This window comes from Stegodyphus dumicola, chromosome 5, assembly GCF_044657685.1.
Source record: "Stegodyphus dumicola isolate Sdum_Otavi_A_Nest chromosome 5, ASM4465768v1".
Taxonomy (NCBI): domain Eukaryota; kingdom Metazoa; phylum Arthropoda; class Arachnida; order Araneae; family Eresidae; genus Stegodyphus; species Stegodyphus dumicola.
Window position 1 is genome coordinate 153,498,050 of NC_140772.1, and position 23,623 is coordinate 153,521,672.

General features: G+C 36.3%; 1 protein-coding gene across 2 annotated transcripts in view; it reads left to right on the plus strand.

The window, feature by feature from the left end:
- The window catches only part of LOC118183251 (heat shock 70 kDa protein 12A-like), a 118,163-nt gene that overhangs the window by 86,393 nt on the left and 8,147 nt on the right, over positions 1–23,623 (plus strand). For both annotated transcript variants that reach the window (XM_035352720.2, XM_035352721.2), the window contains 4 exons: positions 9,096–9,271; positions 11,159–11,380; positions 14,089–14,281; positions 18,399–18,736. In XM_035352720.2, coding sequence (XP_035208611.2) covers positions 9,096–9,271; positions 11,159–11,380; positions 14,089–14,281; positions 18,399–18,736 — 929 coding nt within the window. The remainder of the gene's footprint in view (positions 1–9,095; positions 9,272–11,158; positions 11,381–14,088; positions 14,282–18,398; positions 18,737–23,623) is intronic.

Sequence of the window (23,623 nt, forward strand, 5' to 3'; positions counted from 1 at the left end):
GTTTATCTCTGTCTATATAGCAATATGAACTGTGCAGCCGTGCAACCAGCAAACCAACTACTAGTTGACTGAAGAAAAGTATACATCAGAACTATAAACTCTATAAAAAACCAGAAAACCAGGCTATTGAAGCGCTACATTTTGTCGCCAGCCAACTAAGTTTACTGATTACACTTATGTGGGAAGTTCTCCCACCTTGCCCCAGTCACTTAGTTTAGCATAAAAGCATACAGTGACAAAGTCCCGTACTATTCTATCTTTGTTCTGTACTTAGCAGCGTCTATAGAAATGAACAAGCAGATTTCCTGGCACGGAAAGATGCATAACTATTACATTCAACAAACTCAAATATGTCATACCACTCAGTAAATCTAAATATAAAACCGTCTATGACAGGCATCAGCCGAAATTGTTGGACAACATTGAAACAATAGAAGGCTACGATCTCGCTTGCGAGACAAAATATCCACAACGTAATACCGTGGCCCCTTTTCGTCTACTTTTACAGGTCATGATTGCCTTGAGCGAACATCTTTACGGATTTGGTATATATTTACTCAACCATTTTGCCCACTCTGTGTTCTTACGGAACTTGTAAACAGAGCCCACCTTCGTCGCCGATACTGGCTGACCAAGATTGTCTTAGGCAATGACTTTCACTTATTTCTGTTACGTTTATTCTTTTAATTGCTTGTTGTTTTTTGCCTTATCATTCAAAATTTAAAAAAAAATCTTTATTCTGTTCAACATATAATGATATGCCGTTGTTATAATGAACCAATCGCATAAGCTCGATTCATATCTTTGTGTCTCTAAAACTGCGAGCACGATATATTTATAATAATACATAATTGAAATGTATTCGAGGGTTATTTAAAAATTTCTTCGGGGGACGCATGTGGACTGCAAACTGGCTGGTATAGGCAAATTTTATTACAAGCAGGTATATACTCTTAATGGCAGTCTGTTTAAAAAAACAGACTTGATTATTGGAGACAGCGCATTTATAGAGCGGCACTAAATTTTTAAGAGAAATTGCTATTTTAGAATGCGATAATAATGTTTATGATAAAAATCTTGCAGTTATCATGTCGTGAAAAATCTTCTGTAACGCATAATTTATATGGAGATTTTGGTGACTTTCAGCTTACAATAGAATTTTATGTGGTATTAGTACTTTTTGTTACCGTCTTTCTCTCAGATAGATTCCTAAGGAAATAGATGTTTCTAACTATTAATAAAGTTCTGGTATTCGCAGTTTAAAGCAACGAAATTAAAGTCTAGGTACTTGGAAAACTCATAGATTCATTCTATTACATTTAAGGAATCAAATCATCAAATCGGGATTATTTGTAGGGTTTATATTTATTTTAACTAACATTTATTTTAAGTTTAAACTATCTTTCCTGTCAATCCTTACTTTCCCCTGGAACTGCCAATGCCAGAATATGTAAATTTGAGTAGAACGCGCAAGCATTCAAATTATCAGCGGAAGTAGTATGATTTAAAAAGAAGGAAACAAGTTCGGTGAGAGAGAGTTATTCTTACTTAGCGAGCGCGGAGGTAGTTATAGAGATTTGAAAAACCCCGCGTTGCGGCCTATGTGCTTGGCGGGAAGTAGTTGCAATTGTTCCAGTGAACTTCAAGTCTGCTGAATTAGCAGCCGTATTGTAAAACGCGGTGAGATAGTTATTTGAGAGAGCCTCGTAGTTAGAATATTGTCTTTAATTTCTTTTCAGGTTTTTATTTTTATTTTGACTGCCGAGTTGGCACCGTTTGTAAGCGTCAAGAGAACGCAATTGTAAATTAGTACGTTGAATAAAAAGGGACTTAAACCCTTTATAAGACTCTGTGGTTTATACAAGCTTTCACAGTCATCTCTTGGTTGCGTGCTAGTTAGAGGCGCGCAACGTTATATTGGCGCCCGAACACTTATCGAACTGAAATGGCCGAAAACTGGATGGAAGCCGCTGGACAACACCAAGAAATGACAACGCAGTTAGAAGGATTTGGATACCTGGTCCAGACTTTGAGAGCATCAATCAAGCCAAACGTCTATTTCGACGGAAAAAATTCGGTGTCCGTATTTTTAGAAGGTATAGAAAACCACTTTCAGCTCTATCCTGTGCCCGAAAGACAAAAAGTTGCTATCGCCACATCAGCACTAAGAGGACAGGCCGCGCTATGGTGGAAAAATATAGGCAAATTTCTTCTAGGTGAATTTGGAAGCCCGACGTATACTTTTGAAAATTTCAAAAAATCGTTAGTAAAGGCCTTCCCCATAGTGAAAGATCGCGCACGGCTGGAAGCCGAGCTATATAGTTTCTATCAACGGGATACAGCACAATTGACGGACTTTATTTTACGAAAAATCAAGCTAACGGATATGTTGTATGGGAAAAAACCCGATGCGGAGATTATTGAAATAATATTACCAAGATTGTTACCCGCTGTCCAAGACTACTTTGAAATTAGAAACCCAACCACATTGCAGGAACTTTTCGAATTGGCGGTGAAGTTTCAAAATCGCAGAATCGCGGAAAGAGCGAGAGGGGAAACATATTCTCAAAGTACCAGAAGGAAGGAGGAAACAAGAAATGGAAATCGCTCATATGGGGGAAAGAACTATCAAGCTAACGCATCGAAACTTGAAGGGCAAGGCCCAAAAAGAAAATTTGAAAATAAGCATCCGCGTACCCAGAAGACACAGACTGAAAGGAAAGCTTTAAACGAATAGAGGGGCCTGTGAAAGGGAGGGTCCAGACCCCGGAAGTTTTAGAAAAACCCTCAAATAGACATCTAAATACAGTCATCGTAAAAAACTCACAGCTACCAATTATACAAGTCCTGGTTGGCGATGTACCAGTAGAAGCCCTCATCGATACAGGGGCAGAAGGCAATTTCATGAGTGAAAAGTTCTTCAAAAAGAATTTTTATAGGATACGACTCTTTAAAACCAGAAATACGGAAATTATAGCGGCGCAAGGAGAAACATGTCACTGCATGGGGAAAGTAGCATTAAACGTACAGGTAAAAGAGGAAAATCTCAAAGTATTAATTTTTGTGGTGAAACACCTCCAACACTCTCTTATTTTAGGTATGGACTTTTTAAGGGCCGCGAGGGCCAAATTAAATTTTCAAGATAGTTCCGTGGTGCTGGAGATGGACCAGAGGGTGGTGGAACCGGTGGAGACACCTGAATTGGACCTTAGCCATTTGAATGACCAGGAAAGTAAAGCAATACAGCAAGTGGTGAGTAATTTTTCTCATTTGTTTTCAGAAAAGCCGGGAAACTGTCAGATTGTAACTCACAAGATTCAATTAAATGCCGAAAAACCTTGTAGGACTAAACCTTACCGCTATGACAAACAAAAAGACGTAATCATCGAAGAACATATTCAGGAGATGTTAAAGAATAAAATAATAACGCCCATAAATAGTGAATACGCGAGTCCAGTCGTACTATGTAGGAAAAAGAACGAGTTTCCTCCTTCGGATAAAAGGGCTTGGAGGTTTGCTATCGATTATAGAAAACTAAATAGCATAACTAAATTCCCAGTTTACCCTTTGCCGGTTATAGACGAGATCATTAGACAGATCAAATCGACGAGATATATGTCTACTTTGGACTTAACGTCTGGCTACTATCAAATAGCTATGAGACCCGAAGATATACATAAAACCGCGTTTATAACAAAATCGGGCACTTATGCATTTTTACGCATGCCTTTTGGGTTGTGTGGGGCCCCGTCAAGATTCCAGAGAGCTATGGACATTGTTCTAAAGCCTGTCCTAGGAAAATCAACTTTAATTTATCTAGATGATATAATTATAACGAGTAGTACGTTGGAACAACACATTAGTGATCTCGAACAAGTTTTTAAATTATTAAAAGAGGCCGGTCTTACAATTAACGCCTCAAAATGCAAGTTCGCAACTAAAGAACTTAAATATCTCGGTTATAAAATTTCGCAAAAGGGTATAGAAACGCAAGATTCAAAAATAAAAGCTATTAAGAATTTCCCACCGCCCAACACCGCCAAGAAACTTTCGTCTTTCCTTGGACTATGTTCTTACTATCGATCTTTCATAAAAGATTTCGCTAATATTGTTGAACCACTCTTAGTAATGAAAAGAAAAAAGAGTAAATTTACGTGGACAGCGGAAGCTAACACGGCTTTTGAAAGATTAAAAGAAGCGCTTATTAATGCCCCTGTTTTAAAATTCCCTGAGGGGGACGAAAACCTGGAAATTGCGGCAGATGCATCAGACTATGCGGTGGGTGCGGTTCTTATGCAAAATAACCATCCGCTGGCATTTATTAGTAAAACATTGAATCAAACACAAAGGAATTATACAGCTACAGAAAGAGAAACATTAGCCGTATTAATGGCTGTACACAAATTTCGAGTTTATTTCGGCAAATCGCCAGTAACTGTCTTTTCGGATCATGCGGCTGTTGGTAGACTTTACTCGGGGAAAAACCTAACGCCCAGGTTAATAAGATGGGCTTTAAAACTCCAAGAATATAATATCACAATAAAATATAAACCGGGTAAGGAAAACAATGTAGCTGACGCACTTTCTCGTATAAAACTGGACGAGGAAGGTAATGAACTTAAATGCGCTGTGTTGACTTCAAAAATTTTAGATTCTAGAGATACGGTTATTACTGAACTGAAAGCTGATCCTGAATTTGGAAATATCTATGCTTATTTGAAAGACCCCGAAGGCTTTGAGCATACAGATATCGATGCGATAAGAAATAGAGCAAAAAACTATGAAATAATAGATAATTTATTATTCTATACGAAAACAACGAACGAAAATCTTGAGTATAAGCCAGTCATCCCAGCCTCGCTTCGATTAAGCATTTTGAGGGAGTTGCACGAAAAAAAAAACAGCGGGCCACCTCGGGGTCAGAAAGACTTTAAAAAGGGTACGCGAGGCGGTATATTTCCCGCAATTATACAAAATAGTAACGGCGTATGTCAGGTCCTGCAATCAATGTCAGTTAATAAATGATATTAATTACAGCCCGGCCGGGTACTTAAATAGCATTCGCGCTACATTTCCGAATGAAATTTTAGGCATAGATCTCCTTGGTCCCTTCCCCCAGAGCGAGTTAAATAAAAATCGTTTTCTTTTAGTAATAGTAGATCATTTTTCAAAATGGATAGAAATTGTTCCACTTAAACGCGCGTCAGCCAAAACAGTCGCAGATGCATTCTTACACAGATACATTTTAAAATACGGTGCACCGATAAAAGTCATTAGCGATAACGGAAAACAATTCATTAGTCAAATATTTGAAAACATATGCAATGGACTTGATATACGCCATATCAAAATGGTTCCGTATAGACCACAGGCTAACATAGCAGAAAGAGTTAATAAAAACATTGTAAAAATAATTCGCAGTTACGTTAGCACACATCACAAGCGCTGGGATGGCTACATAAATGAATTAGCTTATGCTTTAAGAACGGCACATCATGATACTACGGGAAAAACTCCAGCAGAATTATTTTTAGGCAGAAAGTTAATTACGCCTTTAGATAAATTACTCTTTGTGCAACAAAGAGAGCAGGAATTCAAGCAAAAGGACGTGCAAAAACTAATTGATCAGGCGCTTAAAACCTCGGATACGGCAAGAAATAGGCAGAAAATTTATTACGATAAAAAACGCCGTGAAGCAGATTTTAAAGTTGGTGATAAAGTATTGAAACGGAAATTTTCTTTATCAAGTGCCCCAGACAATTTTATGGCAAAGCTAGCTCCAAAGTTTGAAGGCCCCTATGTAATTCAGGAAATCAAAGGAGTAGTTTTATATCTTAAAAACGAGAGAGGGGAAATCTGTAAAGCAAGTCCCGACCAGGTGAAAAAATACTATAATCCCAATGATTTTGAAATCCTTAAAAGTTTCTTGCAGGACTCAAGTCTAAACGAAATAGAAGGGCCAGAGACTGCAACAACTATTCCACCACCCAAGAAACGGAGAACTGAAGAGAGACCTAGCACTTCTACAACCCGGACGTCGGTATCAAAAAGAAAAAATGATTATCAAACTCCGGCGTTTAAGAAAAACAAAAGTACAGATGAACCGGGTAAAGAAACCGTGGTAAAAAGAAAAACACCACCTACAAAGGATGGCAGGAGGAATTACACATCAAGAAGAACGCGCACACGGCCACAGAGTCAGGTGCCAGCAAGGCCGCCGTTCCGGAAACTGAAACGCCAACAGGAAGCACAGAAGTACGAGGAACAGAAGAAATTCAAGGACTCCAGACCGGAGGACGTCAAGACCAGCCGTCCCAGGCAGAAACGCAAAAGCCAACAACCAGACGATTACTCCGTCAAGAGGCCAGCATGTAGAGGACGCAAAAGAAAGATCAACGGGGACGACAATTGGAGATCAACAAGGAGAAGATTGACATCCATGACACCTCTAACTTGGGATCAATTTTGTCAAAAACGGATGACGGAGTTTCAAGCATCGAAAACTCAAAGATAAGTTAAAACCTTCTATAAATATTTTTCTCTTTTGTTCCGAAATGTTATGCATAAGTACGAAGTTCTATGTTTTGACGAAAGTCAATATGTCTCGGTTGAGACTTAGTTTTGTTTTACTTTATTTAGCTAAGGCAAAAGTATTATTTTCTTTAAGTGTAAAAGCTAAAAACAAGCATTTTCTGTTGGTCGAAAGACTAATTCTGTTATGTTAAAGCCAAAATTTGGCCGGAGATAAAAATAACTTCGTATTCTTGTATGTACTAATAAGAATTTTAGTTTCAGTGCCGCCAGCTTGGCGAAGGATGAGTAAAGTAAAAATTTATTTTCTCTTATTCATTTTATGGTAAATTGTAAAAAGCATATGTATTAAACTTTTGTAAATGTATGTAAATACTTGCATGTTATGTAAAAGTAGAATTTAGTCTAGAAGCATAAAATTGTAGATGCTAAAAGTGAATGCTTAAAAGCAATGAAGTCAAAATTTAAGTATTAAACTGTAAAGTCATGCTTTAGAGCGAAAGCCTGCATGTTTAAAAGATGAATGAGGGGGAAGTTAGAATGAATGTGTTTTGTAGGGTTCTCCACCTACATTTGAATTTTTAAGAATATTAAAGTAGCTCATTGAGTTGTAGAATGTCGAGTAAGGTCTGTCTATTTGGTTGTTGAATTCTAACAAATCATGGTGGTTAGGGGAAGTGTTGTAAGACTAAAACACGAATATTCCCGTTTGACACCACACACGGTGGAGAGCCAGGGTAAAGTTAAATTAATGCTTGAAAAATTGAATGAATGTGAAGTAAGCAATAACTAAGAAAAACGAAACGTTAAAAACAAAAATTTATTGTGTCAAGAAAGTGTAAATTATAATGCATGTAGAAAGATACTGATACTTATTCCTTCCAGATGCTGGAAGGAAAGACCAAGATTGATTGATGAAGTCCAGGAAAAGTTGCTGTAAGAAGAAACCTTTGTAAAGAGTAACAGAATTTTAATTGTTACATAAGATTATTTTTGTGTAAACGAGGCTTTCGCCAGTTAGTTCAGAATTAGATAAACTTACAACAGGTCGTTTGTAGGACCTGCTTCCAAGTTTTCCAAATTCTGGCAGCGGCAAATGTAGGGTTTATATTTATTTTAACTAACATTTATTTTAAGTTTAAACTATCTTTCCTGTCAATCCTTACTTTCCCCTGGAACTGCCAATGCCAGAATATGTAAATTTGAGTAGAACGCGCAAGCATTCAAATTATCAGCGGAAGTAGTATGATTTAAATAGAAGGAAACAAGTTCGGTGAGAGAGAGTTATTCTTACTTAGCGAGCGCGGAGGTAGTTATAGAGATTTGAAAAACCCCGCGTTGCGGCCTATGTGCTTGGCGGGAAGTAGTTGCAATTGTTCCAGTGAACTTCAAGTCTGCTGAATTAGCAGCCGTATTGTAAAACGCGGTGAGTTAGTTATTTGAGAGAGCCTCGTAGTTAGAATATTGTCTTTAATTTCTTTTCAGGTTTTTATTTTTATTTTGACTGCCGAGTTGGCACCGTTTGTAAGCGTCAAGAGAACGCAATTGTAAATTAGTACGTTGAATAAAAAGGGAATTAAACCCTTTATAAGACTCTGTGGTTTATACAAGCTTTCACAGTCACCTCTTGGTTGCGTGCTAGTTAGAGGCGCGCAACGTTATATATTAAATAAAATGACTATCTCAGTGCTGTAAAATTGTATGGTAATTAAATAATCCATTAATAGCATATATTCAGAATACCAATAATAATAATAATAATAATAATAATCTGAAAGGTTTCAGATTTTAGATTACGTACAGAGGTTTTTTTTTTTTTTTTTTTTTTTTTTTTTTTTTTTTTTTTACGTTTGTTTTGTGTGTTACCTTTATTTATTAAATATCATGTTTTACAATCTCAAACCATAAAATTCAGTTCAACAGCGATATCGCTAAATAATTTTAAAATGCATATCTTTAGAATCTCCCAGCTTTGAAATCGTTTAGTTTATTAATCAAAAATTCGTTGAAGTGTTACAAAATATGAAATTGATAATAAAACAAATTTCAAATTCAAATTAGGACTTCCACATGCCCATATATGGAAGATTACATTATTCAAATTTTGATGACTCTAGGTAACGTTGTTTTATCATAATGCGAGAATTCATGCACATTTTTCGTTATTTAATATCTTTAAATATAATACAGGGAGATAATATTTGGTGGCAAGAATTTGAAAAGTGAAACAACGCTTATCGTGAATCGACGCAAAATGGCAAAACGAAATTAATATGTGCTTCTGAGCAAATTGCCCATTTGGACTAAAAATTCAGATAGTAATTACGCAATCATCCATAATTTTTAATACATAATTTAAAGAAATAATTGCTGATTTAAATTTTTATTATTATATGTTTTGCTCAATAACCACTTTGATAAACTAATTACAGTTAATTCAAAAACAATTTTTTTTTTTTAATTTCTGAACTGATGAACTTATGGGATTAGTTACCGTTCTGTAAAGAAGATTTTTAGACAGTTTAGTAAGTTATTATCATTCTTTCTTTATACAATTTTGGTAGGAGGCGATAATGGGGTTTTCAATCAAAAGACACCGACGACATTGCTTTTGGATCCAAAGGAAAAATTCCACTCTTTTGGTTATGCTGCACGAGACTATTACCATGACTTGGACTCTGATGAAGCGAGGCAGTGGTTATATTTTGAGAAATTCAAGATGACACTGCATAAGACCGAGGTAATGTAAAATATATTTATTCAGCTAAAAAAGCTAAGATACCTTATTTAGAAAGAGTGCACAGAATTAATGAATTAGATTTTTTTTAGAAAATTGGTTCCATAAAGTTTGTTTAAGCGTCATTCTCAAGAGATGGAGATAAGAATAATTTTCGAAAGTTTTATTTATGATTAATTTTCATTTTTTTAAATAGTTATTAAAAACAGTTTCTAGAATTTTTAAAACTGTGACGTAAGTTCAAAGTACTTTTTCAAATTTTATTAAATGAATCTTGCAGAAGTGAAGACACGTATTCTTTTCTTGCAAAAGTTTAGAAAGTCAATAGTATAGTGCATAACTCCCGAGAAACAGAAAAATGATTCTAATAAAGGGGGGCAGGGAGAAAGAAGGGAAAAAATCATGCGAAGTTAAATTTCTTTTTTTGTTTGTATGTGTTACGTTGTTGTAGCAAAAAAAAAATGTCCGAGCAAAATTCGAGAATTGATAATAAATCAAGTTAGACTACAACAAGTCGCAGAAAGTCATATCATACTAAATTTCCATTAGAACTTAGTTTTATAAAGTATGTTTAACTATTCTTACATTTAATTCATATAATTCTTGATGTGTATATCTGTAAATTGGGTGTCAAAACGTCATGGTGAGATTCTTCTACTTGTATTCTGTTCCTTCGAATGGGAGTATCAATGCATACATTTAATCTGCATGTAACACGGCACACGTTTCTACACATAATCAAGATACGTTGAATTATTATATCTCATGATGGTAAATCGACCGAATGATTGCATTTTCTCGAAGCTCTTTTTTACCTATAGATTTCTGTAAGTAAAATGATTCGCACCTTGTCCGTGCAGCAACTAGAAACAACAGTTTGATGGTTTTCCTTAAGTGACGGTTGCAGCCCTTGATATTATTTCAATGTGTGCTGTACTGTTAAGAGAGTATGAATAGAAAAAAGGTGATGCTTTTTAGATTCTTTGCCAACTGTTAATAACAATAAAATATTCCAGAGCCACCTTATGGGAATTTTTATCGCATGAAATAAAACCAGATCCAATGATTTTCAAATACATTTCAAACAGAGGGAATTCGTACTTCATATGTAATATTTACGTTATTTAGAAGAATTAAAAAATGGCATACCACAAAAATACTTCATGAAGCTTTTTCACCTGTCAGAATTCGTGATAGCATAGTGGGATCAGATGAATTCATATTCTTTTTATCGCAAATTAAAGGATTCTAATATAAGCAAGCTATAAATCAGTGATGATTATATTAAAAATCAGATATGAATGATAAATATGATTGGTCTGGTTATTTGAATATGGTGAAGCACACGAGAGTAATATGTCTAAGGGTCCATTAGAAGTAACTGAGTGGTTAGGGCCACTGAACGACCCGGGTTCGATGGCAGGTGAACGAGGGGGCTACATGGTTGATTTTCCAATGTGTAAAGTGAATAGGTTTTCCTTAGAAAGTCCTCTACGAAGGCAGCCCTGCCTTTAGGTAGATAACCCTTATATATTTTGCCGTGTTCCAGTAACCTAATCTGCTTAAATATATATACCGTATTTATAGTGGGATTACACAGGGGGGGGGACCCCGAAAATGCCTATGCAGCCCATCCGTTTGTCGTTATTTGAACGGGGATCGAACAACTAGTGTTCAGCGGTCTTAACCACTCAGCTACTGGTGGGCCCTGAGTTACGAAGTGTAACACATTTATATCGCAGTCAGAAATATTGGACCTCGTTATTAACGTGTTTTTTTGCATTAAAGGTATAATAATGAAGTTTTGACTAACTATTTTTAATAAAATTAGAATTTTAAAGGTAACTAAAACTGTGTTTCAGTCTAATGTTTTTTCCCTCCACCTTTCAGTATTTGAGCAGGGATACTTTGATCTATGCGGCCAACGGACGAGGACTTTCAGCAATGACCGTTTTTGCGCATGCATTGCGTTACTTCAAGGAGCATGCCCTTCAAGAATTAAGTGATCAGTCTGCTACTACCATTCTTAACGATGATGCTCGATGGGTGGTTACAGTTCCTGCTATCTGGAGACAACCAGCCAAGCAGTTCATGAGAAATGCTGCATACGAAGTAAGGCTACTCTTTTAACACATTCAGCGTACTGAAATACAGATAACACATATGTTCAAGATTTAAAATAGGCAACACTGTATCCTCGGGTAAGAACGGTACGTGAATTATGGCGAGTATGACAGTGTAATTATTTCCGCACAAAATAATATCCAATTTGTAGGAAAGAATTCAAAATAACAGTAACAGAAAAACAAAATAACAGTAACAGAAAAACAAAATAACAGTAACAGAAAAAGAGTCCTTTGGAGTCCACATGGATCGTATAATGGAACATTTTAGGCACTGATCACTATGTTGCAGCGTTAAGGGAAGCTGATGCAATAATTGTTTTGCTGACTATTCGTGAAGAATTAGAGGACATTGCACCATACTTATGGGTATTTGGGCTGTGGAACACACTTAATTTTCTAACAAAGGGTATGTATTGTGGCTGTACGATTCGTAGCAACGATGCAAACAAAATGTTTGTCGTCTGGAGCATTGGCAAATAGGGTCACTGAGATCTCGTATGTTGCTCTGTGTGGCCTTCCTGGAACTATGAATCCAAGACCTCATAACAATCATTGGATCAAAAGCAATGCCACTAGCAGTTGCTTGGTACTGTAATCCGCAATCATGGTAAGCTACAGTTTTCTCGCAGTCGAATTCTGAAACATACTTATATGAGTTCCTTCTTACAACGAGGTATAACGCGACATCTAGCACAAAATAAAAGCGAATAACTCGATTTCCGAATAAAAAATCAGTATGTCAGGCTGCCTTTTTATACTGTTTCAAGGTGTCATGACTTCCCTATAATACACCGGGACTAATAAATCTAATAATCGCCGGTCCTGGTATATCTCATAATAATTTTAGGGCATGCAACTACATCCGGTTTAGTTCCATGCCTTGAAACGTTAATCATTTGCATAACACAGTATGTTCCACCTTTCGTGCCAATTTCAAATTTCTTGTTTGCTTTCTTCATGGTGTAGCAAATTTAACGGCCAGCAATGCGCATACATAAATTCAACTTATGAAATAGGTAATTGAATGAAAAAGCAAGCAAAATCAGTTTTTATTCTACTAAATATTAGACACCATTTTTATAAAACAGAAAATATATTAAAAGTAGTTGGAGGGGATTTTTCTGATCGATTTTAATGAAAACATTTTGTGAGCCGGAAGGTAAAAAATTTCATTTTCAGTGTGTTCCGGGTGTATTTAGTTATTCCCAATGTTGCCAGAAATTTTTGAGTTAAACTAGAAAGAGACGAAGTAAAAAATCGCAAAAAATATCACGTAACGTGAGACATCATGCGATTTTAATGAAGTATAAAGAATGATGACTGTCTTGGAATTTGGCAGATATAATTAGATAGTAATTTCTAATTTCTAATTCTTATTTATAGATATAAAATAATATAATAATTCTTATTTATAGACAGATAATCTCGTCTTGGCTTCTAAAAGTTTGGCTCTGCTATATTCAGTATATATGAATTATTCTAAAAAATCCTTCCTTTTGAAAATATACCATAGAATAAACTCAATGAATGCACTACAAGACAACCATCTGTTTTCAGGCATAAAATTCCACTTTAAACAAGTACTGTACTCCATTAAATCAATTCATATTTACATAACTTACAATAAGCTTTTGTCTTATCAGTTTTCATTCTTTATAGCCAGTTCTCAAACATGAGTAAGCCAAACATTTTGATAAGTGGCGCTGAATTTTTTTCGTGCAGCTTTTATTTCACATTTAACACCATATAATCTTACTTAAACTCGAGCATTCTACTAATAGATCATGAAAATATTACACAAACTAATCAATTAAACATATGAAAATGCCTGCTGCTAATGCTAGTACCATGCACGTACTAGCACTCGTGGGCCACGAACGCAGGATCGTCAGTTACCAAATTTTATTTAAGCCTAAATAAGTTATTACTCTTTAGTATAAGTTGTAGAGACATTAGGTATTTTTTTTTGGAAGCCAGAGAGATGAAAACTAAGCAACCGCCTTCGCCGGGAATCGAACCAGGGACCTCTGGAATACCGGCCCAGCGTGCAGAACCACTACACCACGAAGGCACGCTAGGAAATTGGGAGAAATACCTTATAAAGTTAATTTCAGTAGATACATTATATTAACTTATACGAATTTTATCATACTGTAAAGACATTAGATATTTTTTGAAACAGGAAAGATGAAAAATTAGCAATGCCTTCGCCGAAAATCGAACCGCAGACCTCTGGAATACGCGCCCAGCGTGCAGACCACCACACTACGAAAGCATGCGAAGAAGGCGGGAGAAATACCTTATACTACATTAAAAAAATCTAAGTTAGCACCAGAAAGTGATGAAGCAGCAGAAAACTCGCAAAATCGCACATAGGCATAAATTTTAGTAGCACATGGTTGTCAAAAGCAGCAAATTTGTGAAAAGTGGGACTCCTTGGCAACTCAGATTATTTCAAAATTTTTTCTGCTGTGTATTTTGAAGCTTCTCTCCACACATCGTGAGATTCGTACATTTTTTTTTTTTTTTTTCATAAAACTAGAATATGAATGGTTAAACAAGGCTCAGGAATAATGAACTGCAAAATATACTCAGTTAATATGATTGAACTCAACTGACAAGATTTTATATGGTAAGATTAAAGCTTTCAGACTTGATCACGGAATAAAGCTTTAAATATATATTTTCATTTAGGCTGGAATAGCATCCAGCGAAAATCCCGAGCAATTGCTTATCGCTTTGGAACCAGAAGCCGCTTCCATCTTCTGCAGAAGACTTCAACAGCACCAACTAGTTCCACTCGTATCTTCTCCTCAGAGGCTTTCCCTACCAAATATCAAGGAACCTGCTGAAGGAAGTCTTGAACCAGCTGTCATTGAAAATGCTGGTATGGTTTTATTTCTCATTAATACACCGTTGATCAAGAATATTTTTTAAGTATTGCTTCATGAAATCACCAAACGCTTATTTATATTGAAATGATGTTTCATCTTCTTGCCTCATATATAGTGTCTCACAAAAGTGTTCTCACATTTTAAGAATTTGCAGAAAAAGCGCTGTAACACGGAATTGAATTGGAATATAAAGCCCAATATTTTCTCATATCATCTCCATGTGACTTTGAAATAAACCAAACTTTTTAATTTTTAATATTGACTTATTTTATTTTTTTTAAATTCAAAATGTAAGGAGGCATAGATAAAACACGCGACAAAAGTGATCGTACACGAATCATTTTCGCAAAATTTCATAAATAAAATAATCGTCTACCACTTTTTTTATTTTTGCATTTTGAAGACGTTTAAAAAATTGTTTGGCTTTATTTTTTTCTTGCTTACTTCGTTATATTTTATTTAATGTTTAAAGATGGTTCGCAGTCGTAAGGAAACAACGAACAGCATTCTAAAATTGATCATTTTTTATCATAAGGATGAAATTCGATTCGGGATATCACTAAATTAGTAAATTTATCTCATTCTTCGGGGTAATATGTGATAGAATGCTTTAAAAAAGAAAATAGGATCCAAAATAAAGTAAGAAGAGGTTGTCCGGTAAAGCGGACTCGACGTGACTCATCGTAATTAGAGATTTATAGTTAGAAAATTTGTGAAAAATCCAACAAGTTTTTTATAGTTAGAAAATTTTGTGAAAAATCCAACAAGTTTGAGTGTTTTAAAGATTTCTACAGAATTTACTGAAAAATTTTCTACTTCAGTTTCACTTAAAACTGTTCGACGAATACTCAGATGAACTGGATTACATGGGCGCTCTGCTCGAAGAAAATTTTTTGGAAGTGCAAAAATTAGAAAGCTTAGGCTTTTCTTCTCAAAATCAATGATAAATAAGCCCGAAGCGTATTAGAGTCATGTCTTATTTGAAGATTGAAGGCAAATTTAACATTTTTGATTCCGATGGGCGTATAATTGTATGGAGGAAAAAATTAGGAGTTTAATTCCAAGACCTTTGTTGTTATAGTAAAACATGGCGGTGGAGGTATTCTTGTGTGAGGGTGCATGTCAGCATCAGGATTAAATAATTTAGTATTTATTGATGGCACAATGTACTATGTTCTTTATTTAAATATTTTAAAAGATAATTTAAAATTATCCACCCAAAATTTGGATACTGTAAACAATTTTTTTTTTTAATCACTATAACGATTGTAAGCACACAGCCCTTGACGCTCGCCTTTTGGGTGTCTATAATTGTCTACAAGTTCTCAAAATACCACCTCACTCACCAGATAACCCAACAAAACACATTTGGAGAGATTAGAGGTTAGAGTACGAAGACACAACATTAAAACAAAAACCGAGCTAAAACAATAATGATGGAAGAATGGAGGAACATTGATGCAGATATTACAAAAAAGTAGTGAACTCTATGCCCGGACGTTTGAAAGCAGTCGTAAATACTGCAGTATATACTACAAAATATTAACTGGCAGAAATATTACAAAATTAACTAGAATGTGCAGAAAGCGTACAAAGACTTTTGTGACTTCTGTTACTTTTTTATTATTGATTTTCAAAAAAAAAAAAAAAAAAGTTTTAATATGTTCATAAAATAATTCGTGTAGTTTTACTAAGAGAAATTTCTAGTTCTTATTAAAAAATTTCATTCTAAAATATTAATTTTTATTAATGAAAAAAGTAATACTTCACTGAAATTTGTAAGTGTGCGAATACTTTTGTGTGCCACTGTAAATACTGTAGTTAGTATGAGCAGTAGCTAAATCGACTTCTGATTTTTTTTTATTCATTTCGAATATTTATTATAGTCTGTATAATCCGTACCTATTTTCAACAACCGCATTTTACATATGTGTTTATTCACTGATAATGTCTGTTCACTTGAGAAATATTCATTCATAAATCGTGTAAGCGCTTGAAATTGTTTGCTCAAATGGGGAATTAATGCAGCAGAATTTCGCAGTAATATTTAGAATTTGCACAAGGGCTGAGTGATAATTTTCAAAGCTGTATTTCTCTTTCCCGATATTAGGTTTGACAAACCTATAGTTAGTTTCAGAAAGGTTATGCATCAACAAATTTGAACTAGCAGTTGGGTAGCCGTAGCTTTCAGTATTTGGACACAGCGACGTTACGTTTTGTTGGGGTGTATGAGGAAGACATCTGTAGGACTATATGATAGTACTGTGACTAAATATTGTCTTATTTGACTAAATTCGGAAGAACGGTTACGAAGCGCTTCAGTTTACATAAGATGATGGCACATTGTTTGAGTATTTAAAAATGATGGAGACACTTCAAGGCAGTAACACCTGAATGATCGACAAAGTAGTTGGCTCTGCATACATACGCTTTGTGACGTGTGATTTCTGAACGTTCTCAACACTGAAAAGCCAGCTGCAGGGAAAGAAGTTCTTTTCAGTGGAGGAAATTAAAAACACCATTACTGCAGTGTTAAAGAGGCTGTCACAAAACATTCTCCCCCCCCGGGGGGGAATCGACTGGATGGCAACTTTTAGCGTTCTGGCTAGGACCTATACTTAGACAGACTCTGCTACTGGGATATATATTGTAATTTGCCTTCAAAGGACTAGAGCCATCGATCCTTCGGTGGTCAAGTTAGGTTCAGCAGGGATCGTACAGGTACTGTCAGGTCTGTCTCGGGCTGTCTGATCACTACATAAAGTTGTCCTCGAGGGTTCACCTACATTAGTGAACTCAGGGGGAACTGATGTTGTCGTACGTTGTTTTTCGGTGATTAATTGGTGCCTGGTCACCCTGTCTTGTGCTCATTAACCTGACATTGTTGATTGTCGTCTGGGGTTGACCATTCTCCCCCAAGTAGATCGCCTCTAGAGGTTGAGGCGTCACTCCGTGTAAAGGGCTGTTTTAAAGGCCTAAATCAGGAAATCTGTTCTTACTAGAGCACTGCCACAAACAGTGTATTTCATATTTTGAATCGTTTATAAAACGGTGTGAAATGTGAAACACTCAAATTTGAAAAGAGAAAAAATTTAGAATCATCTGAATTTAGGCTGTAGTCATCTGATTCTGATTAAGAGAATCGAGCTTAAAACATTTCAATTGATATACGTAATTGATAGTTACTTAATGATATTCTTATCCGAAAACAGAATAAATTCTTAAAAAATGCAATTTTTTGTAACAATTTTCAAAGAGAACTCGATAATTGTGGCAACGGTGACTCATAATCCATAATTCCAAAAGACTGGCTTTGCCATTTCGTCCGCATTACCTTCAATTTATGCGAGCCATATTTTCGCACATGAATTTTTTTAAAGTAAGAACAGGAGCAGCTTAACTACCGCAAATTCAGATGTATTCGTCTTAAGATGACTAACTTACAAGACTTGACTGACTTGACTGAATTGTTCAGTTTCAGGGGAGTCACTGATATCGAGGCGAAAAATAAAGTTCATTCAGTTATATTTGTTTTATAATAATAATTAGAATTAGAATTTAAATGTTTATGTTTAAAGTTTAAAGCGTATTGTAATTATTTTCTTAATAAAAGTTTTCTTCTTATTCATCAAAAAAGACTGTTGTAAAATGAAAATACCGTTGACCCGAAACATTTTCTTAACACATACAGTTTGGTTGGCTATGACCCGTAGCCAAAAAATACCGACGCCTGGTCAATGTCGCAGAAAAGTTGAATTTATAATTCAATAATATCTTAACAAACTGTAAACTCATCAAAGTTCTGTTTAAAGTTGTGTTGTTTACCTGTTGCTATTCGGTAGTTAAAATATTTGGCTTAGAAATAAATCACATTAACTTTATGAATTATTTATGCTGATTTTAATATGTATTTCTGAGTAGAAAAGTAGACATTTTTAGATATACTTGTTTTAAATACGAAAAGAGATTCCCTGTTTTCAACAGCAGTGAAACAGTCTAATTGCTACCAACTCTTTAATATTTTATACAAAAATAGCATTCTTTACTTAATTTATTACCCATTACTCTATATGATAATTTTTCATCTCACATCGTTGTGTAATTTAATAGGTACAAGATATATGGTGGTTGACTGCGGAGGCGGAACTGTGGACATAACCGTCCACGAGATCATCGATGAAAATGGTACAATCAAAGAATTGCACAAGGCCACTGGTGGACCGTATGGTTCGGTAGGAATTGATATGGAATTTGAAAAACTCCTTGTAGACATTTTCGGTGGTGATTTCATGGAACATTTCAAGCTGAAGAATCCGGCTGCTTTCGTAGAGCTTATGGCCTTGTTTGAAGCACGAAAAAGGAATGCCAGTCCTTTCAAAATCACACCCATCAACATGGCATTGCCATATTCTTTTGTCAATAGCTACAAAAAGATAAAGAATACTACGGTGAGAAAATTACTTCAGTTTTTAATCAAATATTTTTTTGAATTTTAATACGCATCTTATTTGAAGCATAAAGATCTCTGAATTGTATAAATTTAGTTCTAAGATTAAATACAATATGATGATGACTGTTTTTCTTCTGGAACATTTTTATCTTACACACATTTATGTATTTATTTCCTTTTTTAATTGACGTGATAATTTTGATGAACTATAATTAAGCGCATTAGATGATCGTAATTAATCGTATTAGGAAGAAGGTACTCATCATATTACTTGTAATTCAAAAAATTTACACACTAATCATTACATACGGAAACAAACAAAGAAACAAACAAAAAGAGAGAGAGAGAAAGAAACTGATAAATTTCTCTTACAAATAAAATGATCAGTATATTCAAGGAAAGCATTCTTGTTTATTATGTGCAAAATTTCAGCCGTACAGATGAAGCATTTAGCGTTATATTTTTAGCCTCGGCTGGAGTGCCTATGAATTCCCTATCGAAATTAGACGCTTATCAAAACTTTCATTTAATACGTTGTAGAGACATTAGGTATTTTTGGAAGCAGGCAAGATGTAAAATGAGCAAAGCCTTCGCCGGGAATCGAAACTACGGACCTCTGGAATATGCGCACAGCGTGCAGACTACCACACCACGAAGGCATACCAAGAAAGCGGGAGAGATGCCTTACATACCCCCTTTTTTTAAAGGGCGACTGGGGTTTTTAGGGGACCCAATCGCCAAATCCTGGGTGTGAAAAATCATTCACCACCCTTTTAGTTCGGGCGTGAGTGTAGATACATTAGGTTTATTTCGGAAGCAAGAGATATGAAAAATACGCAACGCCATCGCCGGGAATCGAATCGCGGACCTCTGTAATACGCGCCCAGCGTGTAGACCACCACACCACGAAGGCATGCCAAGAAGGCTGGAGAAATACCTTATAAAGTTACTTTCAGAAAATTAAGTTGTGAAATTTGTATCATAGCTGCTCAGAAACAGTATTAAACAGTATTGTAGTAGTTAACAGTATTGCATGCATTAATATTGATTAAAGTATGTATTAGAGTTGGTTAAAGAAAACTTGTCGATGTATTTATCGAACTGTTCATTATATACCACTATCACAACTATTTTTCTTAACAGAAGTATTTTCTAGTAAACTCTAACTAAGCTAGAAAAATTTCACTAAATATTTCTGATAGCATATGCCTGAGAAAAAATAAAATTACACTGGTTATCATAAATTAAGAAAAAATAAAAAAATAGCGATAACTCCCTCAAAAATAAACCAAACCGTGTAAAATTTGAATATGTTGCCAAGTAAGAGTAGCTGAGTAAAACTGCGATATGCAAATTAGTGGTGCTGCTTTCGGAATACGTCATCTGCGAGGAGCATAAAAGTCCATGTTTGAGAGCAAGCCCACATATTTCACTGTGACAGTGACATCAGAAATCTGAGATAGCCAATTCGTAAGAATGACCTCCAGGCATCATTTGCCTGCAGAACTGAGATGGAGAGCCATTGGGAGACTAGAGGCAGGACAAAGTCAAACAGAACTGGCCAGATGGCGAAATGGGAGTTCTTCTGTGGTTCATAGACTTTGGAGGCAAATTCAAACCACAGATTCGGCATCTAGGAGGTTCAGCCAAGGACGGCCAACCGCTACGACGAGCGCCGATGACCGATATTTGACATTAAGTGCACGCAGGAATAGAACCGTTAGTCCGACTCTTCTTAGATCCTCCCTTGCTGCAGTCACCGGAAGGTTCGTGTCAACGTCAACTGTGCGTAGAAGGCTTCACGAAGGTGGTCAGTATGCGAGGCGACCAGCCATTTGTGTGCCGCTCACGTCACGCCATAGGAAGGTATATCGTTTTTAGTGGGCACGACAGCATGTCCACTGGACGCCTGATCAATGGAGGGCGGTTCTCTTTACAGATGAGTTCAAGTTTAGTCTAGAAATCAATAGTAGGCGTTATTTGATATGAAGAGAATCTAGAACCCGTTATACATCCGTGAAAGAGATATATACGGAAGAGGCAGTGTCTGTGTTTGGGGTGGACGCACAGACCTCCATGTCTTTCCAAGAAGGACCGTGAATGCTCAGATTTATAGAGATGACATCCTTGATGTTTATGTGCGCCCATATGCCGGGGCAATAGGTGATGCTTTTTTTCTATTACAGGACGACAACGCAAGACCACACAGGGTTCGCATCGTAGAAGATTATCTTCAACAGGAAACAATAATGCGCATGGAGTGGCCAGCTGGATCCCCGGACTTGAATCCTATCGAGTACGTTTAGGATGCTTTAGGGAGACGTCTAGCTGCTCTCAATCCGCCCCCTCAAACCCTTGTCGCGCTTGCAACTGCTTTGCAAGAACAATGGCTCTCGCTTCCTATGGAACTGATAGACCGCATAGTTGAAAGCATCACACATCGTTGTATGTGCTGTTTCGCTTCTAGAGGCGATCATATTCCATATTGAAGATACTTTTCCTATAGCAAGCTGACACCTTCGATTTGTTATTTTATACATGTGCTAATTTCTATACTACCATATTTGTCTGGTAATTTCTTTTTATGTTATTTTATACCTTACTATGTGTATATTGTGGTAAGTTTTATTAAATTCTTTACATGTAACGTTTTCAGTAGTCGTGATTTTTGTGATTTTTCCTTAATTTATGATAACCAGTGTATATTCAAATAGAGAAACGAATTGAAAGAAATATAGTAGCTATACAAATAGCTGTTTGCGTTTTGTTTTATAATAAAAAAAATGTATTATGAAGGAAAAAAACTGAATTCTAATTTTAATGAAAACATACAGTGGATGGACAAAAATATGGAAACACATTGTGAAATGCATGTTTGAAAAGAAAGATTGATTTTAATGAAATATGTAGGTGGCGCTGGCGTTTTTGACTACTGACGCCACCTCTACAACTTCGTAAATGTGCTAAACAGTTCAGTTGTTGTCGGAGTACTGTTATGTGAGGTTGTCATTGCATTATGTCAGAGTTAACAGACTTCGAACGTGGGCAAATTGTTGGAGCACGTATGGTAGGTGCTTCCGTAAGCAAGGTAGCCGAGGTGTTTAGTGTTTCAAGAGGTACTGTATCGAAGATTTATTCCGCATATTTGAAAAGCGGAAAAACATCATCTGCTAAATCACAGCGCGGACGAAAGTGTGTCCTGAGTGATCGGGACAGACGATCATTAAGGGCAATTGTGACGAAAAATAAGAAGACCACAGCTGCAAAAGTTACTGCTGAAATGAATGTTGTGTTACCGAACCCTTTGAGTACCAAAACAATTAGAAGGGAGCTTTATAAACAGGGAATTGCTGGCCGTGCTGCAATTGAGAAGCCACTCATCAGTGATGCTAATGCCCGTAACAGGCTGCTTGTTGCCAAGAGTGAAACATGGCGGGGGTTCTGTTATGGTTTGGGCAGCCATATCGTGGTTCTCTGCTAGCCCCATGATAACTGTGTCAGAGCACATGACTGCCAAGACTTATGTGAACATTTTGGCCGATCAAGTTCATCCCATGGTACAAACTTTGTTCTCCGATGGTGATGGTGTCTTCCAAGATGACAAAGACCCTGTTCACACAGCTCACATTGTCCAGGACTGGTTTTCTGAGCACGAGGATGAGTTGTCCCATCTTCCCTGGCCACCACGGTCACCAGACCTGAATATTATCGAACCTTTGTGGTCTACATTGAAACGGAAAGTGCGTTCTCGTTATCCACCGCCAACATCGTTATCTGAACTTGCCACCGTTTTGCAGGAAGAATGGTATAATATTCCCTTGGCAAACATACAGGAACTGTATTTATCCATTCCGAGAAGACTGCAAGCTGTTTTGGATGCCAACGGGTTTCCTACACCATATTAAGCAAAGAAACATGTTTTTTTAAAGGTGTTTCCATATTTTTGTCCAACCCCTGTATTTCATTAATCTAAGTGTACGGTAGGATTATACTCATTTCTCCAAAGTCCAGCAGATGGGGATCTAGTACCTATTAAAATCTTCGAATTACATTTTGACAAAATACATGAGATACTTCAGGATAAGTTAGGATGTTTTATGGCGGTGTTAAGTAAACGTAAACTACACTGGTTATCATTAATTAAGGAAAAATCACAAAATTGACGATTACTGAAAAAGTTACGTGTAGAATTTAATGAAACTGACCCACAGTATACAACACATAGTAAGGTATAAAAGTAACATGAAAAAAATTACCAGACAATTATGGTGTTATAGAAATTAGCGTATGTATAAAATGAAAAATATCGAATGTGTCAGTTTGGTATAGGAAAATTACCTTTAATATCGAGTATGATCTGCCCTAGAAGCAATAGAACACATACACTGATGTGTGATGCTGTCAGTTATGCAGTCTATCAGTTGCGTAGGAAGTGGGAGTCATTGCTCTTGCAGAGCAGTTTCAAGCGTGGAAAGGATCTGAAAAGAAGGACTGAGAGCAGCTGTACGTCTTTTATAAAGCATCCCAAATATGCTCGATAGCATTCCGGTCCTCGGTGATCAAGCTGGCCACTCCATGCGCTGAATTGTTTGCTGCTGAAAATAATCGTCCACGATGCGAGCATGTTTGATGGATGGTACGGGTCTCAAGTTCTCAAATAACACCTACTATCGCTTTGGATGCTAAACCTGGATTCATCCGTAAAGAGAACAACCCTCCATTGATAAGCTATCCAGTAGATTTTTTGACGTGCCCACCACAAAGTTCCCTTCCATGACGTGTCGCGAGAGTCAGGCAAATGGCTGGCTGCGTCGAGTACAGACCTCCTTCGTGAAGCTTTCTGCGCACGGTTGACGTTGACACCAACCTTCCTGTGGCTGCAGCA